The 13,919-nt window shown below is 43.3% G+C and overlaps 1 protein-coding gene across 6 annotated transcripts in view; it reads right to left on the bottom strand.

Annotated features, from left to right (window-relative positions):
• The window catches only part of LOC110528055 (ephrin type-A receptor 8), a 124,092-nt gene that overhangs the window by 8,757 nt on the left and 101,416 nt on the right, over positions 1-13,919 (bottom strand). For all 6 annotated transcript variants that reach the window (XR_005052617.2, XR_016497535.1, XM_021609840.3 and 3 more), the window contains 2 exons: positions 3,569-3,724; positions 2,821-3,231 (listed from right to left, as the gene is read on the bottom strand). Coding sequence is in view for 4 of the 6 variants with exons in the window: in XM_021609840.3 (XP_021465515.3) it covers positions 2,821-3,231; positions 3,569-3,724 (567 nt within the window). In the remaining 2 variants the exon portion in view is untranslated. The remainder of the gene's footprint in view (positions 1-2,820; positions 3,232-3,568; positions 3,725-13,919) is intronic.

Genomic DNA, 13,919 nt, shown 5'->3' with positions numbered 1-13,919 from the left:
TCCCATTCTTCCCAGCAGATCTTTTCAAGTTCTGAAAGATTCTCCCAGAAGCAGCATGACCATCGGGTTCTTGGTCACGAATCCTGCCTTCCTGTTCGGGCGGCGGTCGTCGTCGCCGGCCTATTAGCTGCCATCGATTCCCTTTCCTTTTGTTTCTGTTAATTGGGTCTAATTGGTTACACCTGTTTTGAGTTAGTTTTGTTTGTAGTCTATTTAAGGGCACTAGGCCTGTTGGGTATTGTGCGGGCTTGTTCTCTGTTTAATGGTGTTGGTGTATTAGTGTGATCTCTATTTTTCCGGACAGTTTTAGTCCTGTGTATTTTGGACGGGTTGTTTCATGCGCCCTTGTGTTTTGCATGTCCGTGTCTCCGCTGTCTTTGGAATAAAAGATCCACATACGGAATTACCTGCTCTCTGCGCTTGACTCCTCCACTCACCATTCATAGAAGTCATAACAGAAGAATGATCAATGGAAACAGGATGCACCTCTTTCGAGTCTCATAGCAAAGGGTAGAAATGCGTCTACGGTGGTCGGCCGAGGCTGATGGAGCCTTCAACCAGTTGAAGGCGCTGTTTACTGAAGCTCCCATGTTGGCGCATCCGGACCCTTCATTAGCATTCATAGTGGAGGTGGATGCGTCCGAGGCTGGGGTTGGAGCCGTGCTGTCACAGCGCTCGGGCACGCCACCGAAGCTCCGTCCCTGCGCTTTCTTTTCCAAGAAGCTGGGTCCGGCGGAGCGGAACTATGATGTGGGGGCCTGGGAATTACTAGCTATGGTAAAAGCCCTGAAGGTGTGGAGACACTGGCTAGAGGGGGCTAAACACCCTTTCCTCATCTGGACTGACCACCGCAATCTGGAGTATATTCGAGCAGCGAGGAGACTGAATCCGCGTCAAGCTAGGTGGGCCATGTTCTTTACACGCTTTAGATTTACAATCTCTTATAGACCAGGTTCCCTTAACACTAAGGCCGACGCGCTGTCCCGTCTTTTTGACACCGAGGACCGGTCCATCGATCCCACTCCCATCCTTCCAGCCTCTCGGCTGGTGGCCCCGGTGGTATGGGAGGTGGATGCGGACATCGAGCGGGCGTTGAGGGTTGAACCTGCGCCTTCACAGTGTCCGACCGGTCTCAGGTACGTGGCGCTTGGTGTCAGTGATAGTTGATTCGGTGGGCTCACACACTACCTTCTTCGGGTCATCCGGGGATTGATAGGACAGTGCGGGGTCTTAGGGGGAAATACTGGTGGCCCACCTTAGTTAAGGATGTGAAGCTCTATGTCTCTTCCTGTTTGGTATGCGCTCAGAGTAAGGCTCCTAGGCATCTGCCTAGAGGGAAGTTACAACCCCTCCCGGATCTCTCGGTAGATTTTCTTACTGATCTTCCCCCAACTCAGGGGAACACTACCGTTCTGGTCGTTGTGGATCGGTTCTCTAAGTCCTGCTGCCTCCTCCCATTGCCTGGTCTCCCTACGGCCCTACAGACTGCTGAGGCTCTATTTACCCACGTCTTCCGGCACTACGGGGTTCCAGAGGACATCGTATCTGATCGAGGTCCCCAGTTCACGTCCCGGGTTTGGAGCCGAAACGTGCCCCTCCGCCTGCCCTGCCGGAAGCTGGGGCCGCAGTGTGTGGGGCCATTTAAAGTCCTGAGGAGGATAAACGAGGTGTGTTATAGATTGCAACTTCCCTCTTACTATCGCATTAACCCCTCAATTCATGTGTCTCTCCTCAGGCCGGTGGAAGCTGGTCCCCTACAAGAAGGTGAGGTACCGGAGGTCCCTCCGCCCCCTCTGGACATCGAGGGGTCCCCGGCGTACACAGTACGAGCTATTCTGGACTCGAGACGCTGGGTGAGGGGCCTGCAGTACCTCATGGACTGGGAGGGGTACGGTCCGGAGGAGAGGTGCTGGGTACCGGGGAGGGAAATTTTAGATCCTTCCCTCGCCTCCACCAGGATCGCCCCGCGCCTCGTCCTCCGGGTCGTCCTCGAGGCCGGGGTCAGCGCGCAGCGGGAGCCGCGCGTCGGGGGGGGGGGGGTACTGTCACGAATCCCGTCGAAGATGGTGCCACTTCCTGTTCGGGCGGCGCTCGGTGGTCGTTGTCGCCGGCCTATTAGCTGCTATCGATTCCCTTTCCTTTTGTTTCTGTTAATTGGGTCTAATTGGTTACACCTGTTTTGAGTTAGTTTTGTTTGTAGTCTATTTAAGGGCACTAGGCCTGTTGGGTATTGTGCGGGCTTGTTCTCTGTTTAATGGTGTTGGTGTATTAGTGTGATCTCTATTTTTCCGGACAGTTTTAGTCCTGTGTATTTTGGACGGGTTGTTTCATGCGCCCTTGTGTTTTGCATGTCCGTGTCTCCGCTGTCTTTGGAATAAAAGATCCACGTACGGAATTACCTGCTCTCTGCGCTTGACTCCTCCACTCACCATTCATAGAAGTCATAACAGAAGAATGATCAATGGAAACAGGATGCACCTCTTTCGAGTCTCATAGCAAAGGGTAGAAATGCTTATGTAAATAGGGTATTTCTGTTTTTTATTTGTAATACATTTTTCTCTTTGCCATTATCGGTTATTGGTTGCAAGTAGATGAGGAAAATGTTTTGTTTAATCAATTTTAGAATAAGGCTGTAACATAACAAAATGTTGAAAAAGTCAAGTGGTCTGAATACTTTCTGAATGCACTGTATGTATCATGCAGCCTAGCTGTTGAGATGTTATTTTTTAATAATGTGTAAACTGTATGTGTTTGATCCACAGGTAAAACAACCTACATGCATACATTTATATGTTTTAAATCGATACAGGTGTCCCCTACCTGCCTGGTTCGTGGTGATGTTGACAGATATGAAGGGCGCCGGCTCATTGCTTAGGTGAGTCACCGCATTCATCGCTAGGATACGGAAGGTATAGTTGGCGTGGGCAACCAGGTTTAGAACAGTAACCCAGGGTTCGGTCAGCAAGCTCTGCCGGGGAACAAACCGCACGGGGACCACCCCAGAGCGGTCCACCGTCCCTCCACCCTCTCCTCCCATCCCCTCTCCCACACTGGTTGACCCCATCCCTGCTGTACAGTCCTCACACTGCCCCCCTTCCCCAGAGCACTTCTGACAGAGCACGCTGTACAGCAGGTCACTGCGACCCCCCGAGTCCATCGGTCGACCCCACTCCAGATTCACTGACGTACCGTTAACCGACGATATCATGTTTACTGGAGCTGTTGGGGGGCCTAAGGAGAGGAGAGAGAGAAAAAGAGATGGAGGAGAACAATTTGAAGGGAGAAGAGAGAGAAAGTGGAGTATATGTGCATGTTTTTCTTCATGATTAGCACCTGAACCAGTGGAATGTGCTTCTATTTTCTCTTTCAGATGGTTATGTTCATCTAGTGTTTAGAGAGGCCCTCTAAAGGGGAAATTCAAATAAATAATCATAGAAAAGTAGCATATGCCCAATTAACCAAATCACCCAGGTCACCCAGGCCATGTGTAAGAGAGGTGGACCTACATGTGTAGTGGATTATTCGGTCTGTGTGTGTGCATGCCTGTGTGCATTTGTGAGTTATGTACTTGTGCATGGTGCGGCAGGGGGGTCTGTAGGGGCCCTGTAGTGGCTGGAGTCACAGGGGCAGTAGAGGGCAGCTCTGGTCTCTGAGTGGCTTTGTAGAGGACACCTCCCACACAACCCATCACCTGCCATTGGCTTATAGAAACCCACCTCACACGCTGTATGGGAAAGAGAGGGTCGGAGAGAGAGGGAGAGAGGGGGAGAGAGAGGGAGAGAGCAAAGGGGAGAGAGGGAAAGAAAGGGAGAGAGGGAGAGAGAGAGAGAGAGAGAGAGAGAGAGACTATTTGCACATCATTACAACACTATAATATTACATTTTTTGTGAGTGTAATGCTCACTGTTATTTTTTATTGTTTATTTCACTTTTGTTTATTATCTATTTCACTTGCTTTGGCAATGTAAACATACGTTTCCCATGCCAATAAAGCCCTTAAATTGAATTTGAAAATTGAAATTGAGAAGGGAAGGGAGATAGTGGAAAGGGAGAGAGAGACAAAAATGTATATGAATACGCATAATAATCTTGGAAAATATTATTCTTTGGTCCACCCCATTATTTCTAGGGAAACTCCAACAGTCAATATGTAATTGGAACCCTGCATAGACTCACTGACTGGAGAGGAGGGAGAACAAAGTTAGACTTCTACACACACATTTGGGCCAAAGAGTCAGTGCACTGTTCATACTCCCGTAGGAAAATCTAAATGTAGACCACGTTTCAACCATATTCAGTACACATACTACATATTAACTTTCAATAATACAGGCTCCACTGATAAATGTGGGTTATGTGGCAGGGGAATCGGAAATATCTGGCAACATCATGGTTTCATCGTGCCTCCTCAGTAAAAAAAGAAAAAAGCTTACCAACATGTCTCTGCTCTGTTAAGAATGCAACAAGATCTCATGGATTTACCAATTTGACTTCAGATTCGGATGTTTTTCCACATTTCTCCAAATTTCAAAGTTACTCCAAACGTCAGATTTCTTGGTGTTTTTGACACCCTGGGTTGACTGCCCCTGCTCAGCATCAATGCATTTCCCCAACCTCAAATGTAAAGTTGCTCCAAACGTTAAATTTAGAAATGAAAGGTTAAGGTTTTGGATAGGGTTAAAACATGAACCCTTTACACTGGTGGGAATTGGCCTACATGGACTGGGATACATGGAAATGTTTCTTACAGAAGAAATGCATATGAAATGCATATGCATAAGCATGATAGCAATTGAAATGGAACAGTTTCGAAATAGTGGAAACATTATTAGACCAAAGATGAGGACACAACACTGTTGCTATTATGTGCATGTTATATTTACTATACTTTTTGCTGCGTTTGTTGATAACAAAAACTGACAATATTCTGGATACACTTAGTAGCATAATAATAACATTCCTGGAAAATGTGGGGTACATGCAACATAAGACTAAAAAAATGACAAGGGTCTGAATGAGAGGAGTAAGTGGTGTCTGAGGGACTAGAGCAAGCACTCTTGTTTTGTTGTTTTGCATCCCCGCCATCCCACAATTACTGTTGTTGTTTACGGCCCATTATAAACCGCAATCTGGGTCAGGTGGCATCATCAGAAAGCTTGTTCTATTGCCAACATAACTAGCTGTTCTAAAATATGATATGATAGAAATTAAACTGGATGGACAGAAATAGAGGAAGGACTAAGAACAAACAAGAGAGAACTATTGTAAAGTCGACTGTCTCTCTAGAATGTGTATAAGATGTATGGATTGAAGGTAGAAGCATAAGTGTTTATTAGTTTACTTCAATTGGGGGATCGGCGGTAGGGTTTGCGGGAATAATAATAAAGGTATATTCTTTAAAAAAGTATGTATGTCTATATAGGTATGTGTATGTATATATGTGTATATATATATATATGCATGCGTGTATGGATATATATATTTACAAAAAAAAATATGGGGGATTGGAAATGATGCAGACAATTAAATTGGAAGCAACATTCTTTCCGCAATATTAAGCTGATCCACCCTATAAGAAAAAAAACAAAAATAAAAAAACAAACAATAGTGCACAAGTATAAACACCATGGGACCAAGCAGCCGTCATACCGCTCAGGAAGGAGACCCGTTCTGTCTCCTAGAGATGAACGTACTTTGGTGCAAAAAGTGTAAATCAATCCCAGAACAACAACAAAGGACCTTGTGAAGATGCTGGAGGAAAGAGGTACAAAAGTATTTTTTATCCACAGTTAAACTAGTCCTATGTCGACATAACCTGAAAGGCCGCTCGGCAAAGAAGAAACCACTGCTCCAAAACCGCCATAAAAAAGCCAGACTATGGTTTGCAACTGCACATGGGGACAAAGATCGTACTTTTTGGAGAAATGTCTTCTGGTCTGATGAAACAAAAATAGAAATGTTTGGCCATAATGACCATCGTTATGCTTGGAGGAAAAAGGTGGATGCTTGCAAGCCGAAGAACACCCTCCCAACCGTAAAGCACAGGGGTGGCAGCATCATGTTGTGGGGGTGCTTTGCTGCAGGAGGGTCTGGTGCACTTCACAAAATAGATAGCTTCATGAGGAAGAAAAATTATGTGAATATATTGAAGCAACATCTCAAGACATCAGTCAGGAAGTTGAAGCTTGGTCGCAAATGGGTCTTTCAAATGGACAATGACCCGAAGCATACTTCCAAAGTTGTGGCAAAATGGCTTAAGGACAACAAAGTCAAGGTATTGGAGTGGCAATCACTAAGCCCTGACCTCAATTCTGTAGAAAATGTGTGGGCAGAACTGAAAAAGCGTGTGCGAGCAAGGAGGCCTACAAACCTGACTCAGTTACACCAGCTCTGTCAGGAGGAATGGGCCAAAATTCACCCAATTCATTGTGGGAAGCTTGTAGAAGGCTACCCGAAACATTTGACCCAAGTTAAACAATTTAAAGGCAATGCTACCAAATACTAATTGAGTGTATGTAAACTTCTGACCTACTGGTAATGTGATGAAAGCTGAAATAAATCATTCTCTCTACTATTATTCTGACATTTCACATTCTTAAAATAAAGTGGTGAGCCTAACTGACCTAAAACAGGGTATTCTTACTAGGACTAAACGTCAGGAATTGTGAAAAAAACTGAGTTTAAATGTATTTGGCTAAGGTGTATGTAAACTTCTGACTTCAACTGTAAGTACGTGGTTGCAAAGGGCATCAGTGTCTTAAAGATATTCTTCTCCTTAATGCAACCGCTGTGTCAGATTTCAGCGCTCAGGCACCAAAATAAGCCATACAGATACCCGCCATGTTGTGGAGTCAACAGAAGTCAGAAATAGCGTTATAAATATTCACTTACCTTTGATGATCTTCATCGGAATGCACTCCCAGGAATCCCAATTCCATAATAAATGTTTGTTTTGTTCGATAAAGCCCATCATTTATGTCCAAATACCTCCTTTTTGTTTGCGCGTTTAGTTCACTAATCCAAATTCAAGAGGCGCAGGCACTTTGCCCAGACGAAAAGTCAAAAAAGTTATATTACAGTTCGTAGAAACATGTCAAACGATGTATAGAATCAATCTTTAAGATGTTTTTAATATAAATCTTCAAAAATGTTTCAACCGGACAATTCGTATGAAATGGAACGCAGCTCACTCTCACGGGCGCGCGCCTGACTTAGCTCATGGCATTCTGCCAGACCCCTGATTCAAACAGCTCTTATTCACTCCCCCTTCACAGTAGAAGCCTGAAACAAGGTTCTAAAGACTGTTGGAAGCCTTAGGAAGTGCAATCGGACCAAATTGTACACTGTATATTGGATAGGCAAACACTTGAAAACCTACAAACCTCAGATTTCCCACTTCCTGGTTGGATTTTTTCTCAGGTTTTTGACTGCCACATGTGTTCTGTTATACTCACAGACATCATTCAAACAGTTTTAGAAACGTCAGAGTGTTTCCTATCCAAATCTACTAATAATATGCATATCTTAGCTTCTGGACAGGAGTAGCAAGCAGTTTACTCTGGGCACCTAATTCATCCAAGCTACTCAATACTGCCCCCCAGCCATAAGAAGTTTTAACAGGCGATTTGCCAAGGCAGAATACTCTGAGCGCAGCCCAATCCAGAAATCTGGCAGTGGATTCTGATTAAACTCAGAACCGCTTGCTGCATTTTCACCGAGGCTCTCTTGTTCAGATATCGGTAAGTGGACTGGAGGCAGGGCATGAAAGGGATAATGAATCATTTTTTTTTGTGTAATCCGTTTGAGGAAAGTACCTGCGTTATTGCACACCCAACTCATTCAGGTGCATCGCTATATCACATTTGACATTGTCCGTAAGCTTGAGTTCATTTGCACACAAAGAAATCATACAATGATGGAAAGACCTGTGTTGTTAATGCAGACTGAGAAGAGCTTACACTTCTTAATCAGAACCTCAATTCTGTCCCCAGTATTGAATATAGTTGCGGAGAGTTCCTGTAATCCTAGATTCAGATCATTCAGGAGAGAAAAAACATCACCCAGATAGGTGAAGATCATAGTCAGTAAAGAAAATAATGTGTCAATAGTTTGCCCCTTGATAACCAGCGCACTTCTGTATGTTGTAAAAGCTTTACATGGTCACTACCCATGTCATTGCATAGCGCAGAAAATACAGGAGAGTTCAGGGGCCTTGCTTTAACAAAGTTAACAATTTTCACTGTAGTGTCCAAAACGTCTTTCAAGCTGTCAGGCATTCCCTTGCCAGCAAGGGCCTCTCGGTGGATGCTGCAGTGTACCCAGGTTGTGTCGGGAGCAAATGCTTGCACGAGCGTTACCACTCCACTCTCCCTGTCATGGCTTTTGCGCCATCAGTACAGATACCAACATGAGCAGCAGCAACGTTTGGCTACATATGGACCGATAGTGGAATTCCCGCGAGAGACTAACGGTTAATGTGAATGGATGTTAATTATTTGATTAGGCTACCTGTATTTGACATTGTGTTGTTATTTTGCTGAACACTAGATGGTTTAATTTTCTGTTTAGCAGTGAAGCGGAGCCACTCAGGCGAGAAAGAAACCTCACCCAAATGTATAGCCCCGTTGGAAAATGTGAAGAATAAAACATTTAAAAATATTTAAAAATGTATAGAAATGTAAATGTTTTATTTACGTTAATCACATTTTTATTTGGTGTGCCCCCGATATCATTGCGTGTACCCCAGTTTGGGAATACCTGCAATAGACAAACATAGGATAATTCTGTTCAGAACAACCCAAGGTATGATATCATGTCGTCTTGTAACTGTACATCAAACATAGTGATCATAATTGTTGAAAATGTATTTGACATTGTTTTATGATATGGAAATTTGGACTCACGGGTGTTTGGCTTGCTTGTATGACATCAAAACTGTATTTATTATACTCCTCAACGTTTCATCCTTAAAAATACACAGGATCTTCTTAATTTATAGCATTTCCCTCACTTGACAACAAAACATTACCAAAAGATGCCCAAATAGCATGAGTGAATGGGGGCAACTTCTTGTAGCGTGCGGTGCTCAAGTTCAGAGCAGCCGTCAGTCAAAACCCATACAGCATTGTGAAGCGCAGAGCCTGACATCATTTATAGCATGTTACTGTACAGCCACTGCATTCCAATGTAGGAGCTTATCACTGCCCAAATCTGATATTTTCAAACCTTATATGGGTACAAGTGTAATGGGATACATTTAGGCATTCATTCCAAACATCTAAGGTAAGAGCTAAGGTTTGGGATAGGGTTAAAACAAAGAAATAAAACATTTGTGTCTACCACTTCAGATCCGGAGTCATGGGATTAAACCCATCCACCACCTCTGTCCACTTGATGGTAATAGTGCTCGCTGTTGCCCCTAGTGGGCTGCTTTAAAGGCATTTCCGGACGTCCTCAGGACATGGGCAGACGTCCAATTTCAAAGTCAATCTCGAGCGATCTGCCAGAAGGATGAACATCCTAAAATTTTGACCATTATTTAAAAAAAATACAGAATATGATTCACAAAAAACGTGTGTGTCACTATATTGTATTACTGTATTGTACAGCACTCAATGTTGTTGATTATATTTCTTTATACCTTTCCGTAATTTACTTAAGTCTCTCAATACCTTTTACTGCAGTGTGCTAAAAAAAGTGATGCTTATTTATAAAACCCTCTTAGGCCTCACTCCCCCCTATCTGAGATATCTACTGTAGCCCTCATCCTCCACATACAACACCTGTTCTGCCAGTCACATTCTGTTAAAGGTGCCCAAAGCACACACATCTCTGGGTCGCTCCTCTTTTCAGTTTACTGCAGTTAGCGACTGGAACGAGCTGCAACAAACACTCAAACTTGACAGTTTTAACTCAATTTCTTCATTCAAAGACTCAATCATGGACACTCTTACTGACTGTTGTGGCTGCTTTACATGGTGTATTGTTGTCTCTACCTTCTTGCTCTTTGTGCTGTCTGTGCCCAATAATGTTTGTACTATGTTTTGTGCTGCTGCCATGTTGTGTTGCTACCATGTTGATGTTGTGTTGCTACCATGGTGTGTTGTGCTCTTGCTATGTTGTTGTCTTAGGTCTCTATTTATGTATATATGTATCTATATACAGTGCCTTGCGAAAGTATTCGGCCCCCTTGAACTTTGCGACCTTTTGCCACATTTCAGGCTTCAAACATAAAGATATAAAACTGTATTTTTTTGTGAAGAATCAACAACAAGTGGGACACAATCATGAAGTGGAACGACATTTATTGGATATTTCAAACTTTTTTAACAAATCAAAAACTGAAAAATTGGGCGTGCAAAATTATTCAGCCCCTTTACTTTCAGTGTAGCAAACTCTCTCCAGAAGTTCAGTGAGGATCTCTGAATGATCCAATGTTGACCTAAATGACTAATGATGATAAATACAATCCACCTGTGTGTAATCAAGTCTCCGTATGAATGCACCTGCACTGTGATAGTCTCAGAGGTCCGTTAAAAGCGCAGAGAGCATCATGAAGAACAAGGAACACACCAGGCAGGTCCGAGATACTGTTGTGAAGAAGTTTAAAGCCGGATTTGGATACAAAAAGATTTCCCAAGCTTTAAACATCCCAAGGAGCACTGTGCAAGCGATAATATTGAAATGGAAGGAGTATCAGACCACTGCAAATCTACCAAGACCTGGCCGTCCCTCTAAACTTTCTGCTCATACAAGGTGAAGACTGATCAGAGATGCAGCCAAGAGGCCCATGATCACTCTGGATGAACTGCAGAGATCTACAGCTGAGGTGGGAGACTCTGTCCATAGGACAACAATCAATCGTATATTGCACAAATCTGGCCTTTATGGAAGAGTGGCAAGAAGAAAGCCATTTCTTAAAGATATCCATAAAAAGTGTTGTTTAAAGTTTGCCACAAGCCACCTGGGAGACACACCAAACATGTGGAAGAAGGTGCTCTGGTCAGATGAAACCAAAATGTAACTTTTTGGCAACAATGCAAAACGTTATGTTTGGCGTAAAAGCAACACAGCTCACACCATCCCCACTGTCAAACATGGTGGTGGCAGCATCATGTTTTGGGCCTGCTTTTCTTCAGCAGGGACAGGGAAGATGGTTAAAATTGATGGGAAGATGGATGGAGCCAAATACAGGACCATTCTGGAAGAAAACCTGATGGAGTCTGCAAAAGACCTGAGACTGGGACGGAGATTTGTCTTCCAACAAGACAATGATCCAAAACATAAAGCAAAATCTACAATGGAATGGTTCAAAAATAAACATATCCAGGTGTTAGAATGGCCAAGTCAAAGTCCAGACCTGAATCCAATCGAGAATCTGTGGAAAGAACTGAAAACTGCTGTTCACAAATGCTCTCCATCCAACCTCACTGAGCTCGAGCTGTTTTGCAAGGAGGAATGGGAAAAAATGTCAGTCTCTCGATGTGCAAAACTGATAGAGACATACCCCAAGCGACTCACAGCTGTAATCGCAGCAAAAGGTGGCGGTACAAAGTATTAACTTAAGGGGGCTGAATAATTTTGCACGCCCAATTTTTCAGTTTTTGATTTGTTAAAAAAGTTTGAAATATCCAATAAATGTCGTTCCACTTCATGATTGTGTCCAACTTGTTGTTGATTCTTCACAAAAAATACAGTTTTATATCTTTATGTTTGAAGCCTGAAATGTGGCAAAAGGTCGCAAAGTTCAAGGGGCCCGAATACTTTCGCAAGGCACTGTATATAAAAAAAATATCCCAGCCCCCGTCCCCGCAGGAGGCCTTTTGCCTTTTGGTAGGCCGTCATTGTAAATAACAATTTGTTCTTAACAGACTCGCCTAGTTCAATTTAATAAAATAATGTAAAAAAAATAATAATAATTGGGGTCACAGAGTGCTCCTTGGTAGTCTTAAACAAATGTACTTTGGAACAAAAGTATACACCTCACATGGTTATTTGCTTAAAAAAAGAAGACACCTGTACCATGTCAGATATAGAGTTGAGATGTATTACATTTTGAGTGTGCATCCCAACATTAATCTTTGTATACACCACAGAAGACTGAAATATAACAAAACTGTTTGACATAGAAACACCAGATTTTAGTCGTAAATTTTTTTTAAGTTTATTAATTCTGAAATTCTGAAAAATATGAATAACATTCCACCCATGAGGCCACTAGGTCATTTGATCGCAGGAAAGGGCTACATTAACAATGAACCCTGACAGTAAGAGTGCCAGTAGCATACTGATGCTGAATGTACCATCAGGAACACACAGACACAGACAGACAGTTTGGATCACAAACAGATTAACAGACGGGGCTGATACGGCACCTCTCTCTCACGTCAGTGTCCCCCAGGGAACCCGGAAACTATTTCTATTTGCAATATTATTCCCACACTGTTTTCTCTCTTCCTTTTTATCCTGTTAATCCCTCCATCCCTTGATGTTTTTTGTGATGCTCCTGAGTTGAAAAGCTGGTCATGATAAACATCGGAATAGCTCGCTCATCAAGGAGGGAGGCGGCTTGCGCTTTGAAGTCTCTGACAGATTTACCAGGAGCATGCACGCATTTACACACAGTTCGAAATAACGATAATACTATACACATGTCACACACCACATGCACTCAAGAACACACACACGCACACAGATAATGGAAGCAGTAAAACTATAAACTTAGTAACACCCACACACACACAGATGTGGGAGAATTGAAAGGAGGGCTGGTGTAGAGATTTTTATTTTTGTTTTTTATTTAACCTGTATTTAACTAGGCAAGTCAGTTAATAACAAAATCTTATTTACAATGACGGCCTACCCCGGCCAAACCCGGACGATGCTGGGCCAATTGTGGGCCGCCCTATGGGACTCCCAATCACGGCCGGATGTGATGCAGCCTGGATTTGAACCAGGGACTGTAGTGATGCCTCTTGCACTGAGATGCAGTGCCTTAGATAACCCCTGATGGATGATCTTTCAATCCTGTTTCACTCTGGTCTGACACACTGAATAGAGAGAGGAAATGAGAGAGAGAAGAGCGGGAGAACGAGAATGGAGAGACCAGACAGCGCACTCTATGTGTGTGTTTGTGTGTGTTTGTATTGTGTATTGTTTGGCATGTCAGTGTCTGTCAGCCTAGTGTTCCAGATGCAGGAGTATTTGCATTACAATGAATCTTAGTGGCTATGTGTTGGCTTTGTGTGCTGACCTTGATTTATTCTCAGAATAAGTGGGTAAATAAACGACACGGTATAGAAAGAGGAGTTGGAAAAGCAAATCATTCCTACACACGTGAGGAGACTCAGGGGGAACGGGAGTGGAGGAGAGTCTTGAGTGCAACCTGGTCTGCTGGCAAAAGGACACATATTGCTATTTTCTTACTAGTCCAGGTGATGTTTGAAAATTCTGTTAACTTATTCATAAAAGCATGAAACTTGTACAGTTATGGGTCCTGTACACTTTCAGAAAGGGAGCCTAACGGCCTCTTGGCGGTTGTGGCGACCATTTTTATTTTCCACCATATAGCAATGTATATTTTCCTTCATATCTGCTGAACCAAACACGATAACACAGAAAAGGTGACGTCTACAGCTATGTTTTGATGCTAAAGGATTACAATAACTCCAAGTACAACACAATAAACAGTTCAGATTACAGTGTTCCTTCATCCCTCAGATACTCTTCCTTATTACCATTGACTGCATCATGACCAAAACCACATCATATAAACCCAGAGGTATTCAGTGGAGCCTGTTCTCCCAGATGGAAGATCTCTAAAACTTAGCCAAAAACCCCACATTGTGCATTTGCCCAACTCATCCCATCTGGAGGTCTGAGCAGAGCAGCCTCAAAACAAATATCCACCTACATAACAG

Source organism: Oncorhynchus mykiss, chromosome 7, assembly GCF_057628025.1.
Source record: "Oncorhynchus mykiss isolate SJ-2025 chromosome 7, ASM5762802v1, whole genome shotgun sequence".
In the NCBI taxonomy this organism is placed as follows: Eukaryota; Metazoa; Chordata; class Actinopteri; order Salmoniformes; family Salmonidae; genus Oncorhynchus; species Oncorhynchus mykiss.
This window is presented reverse-complemented; position numbering and strand designations above follow the sequence as displayed.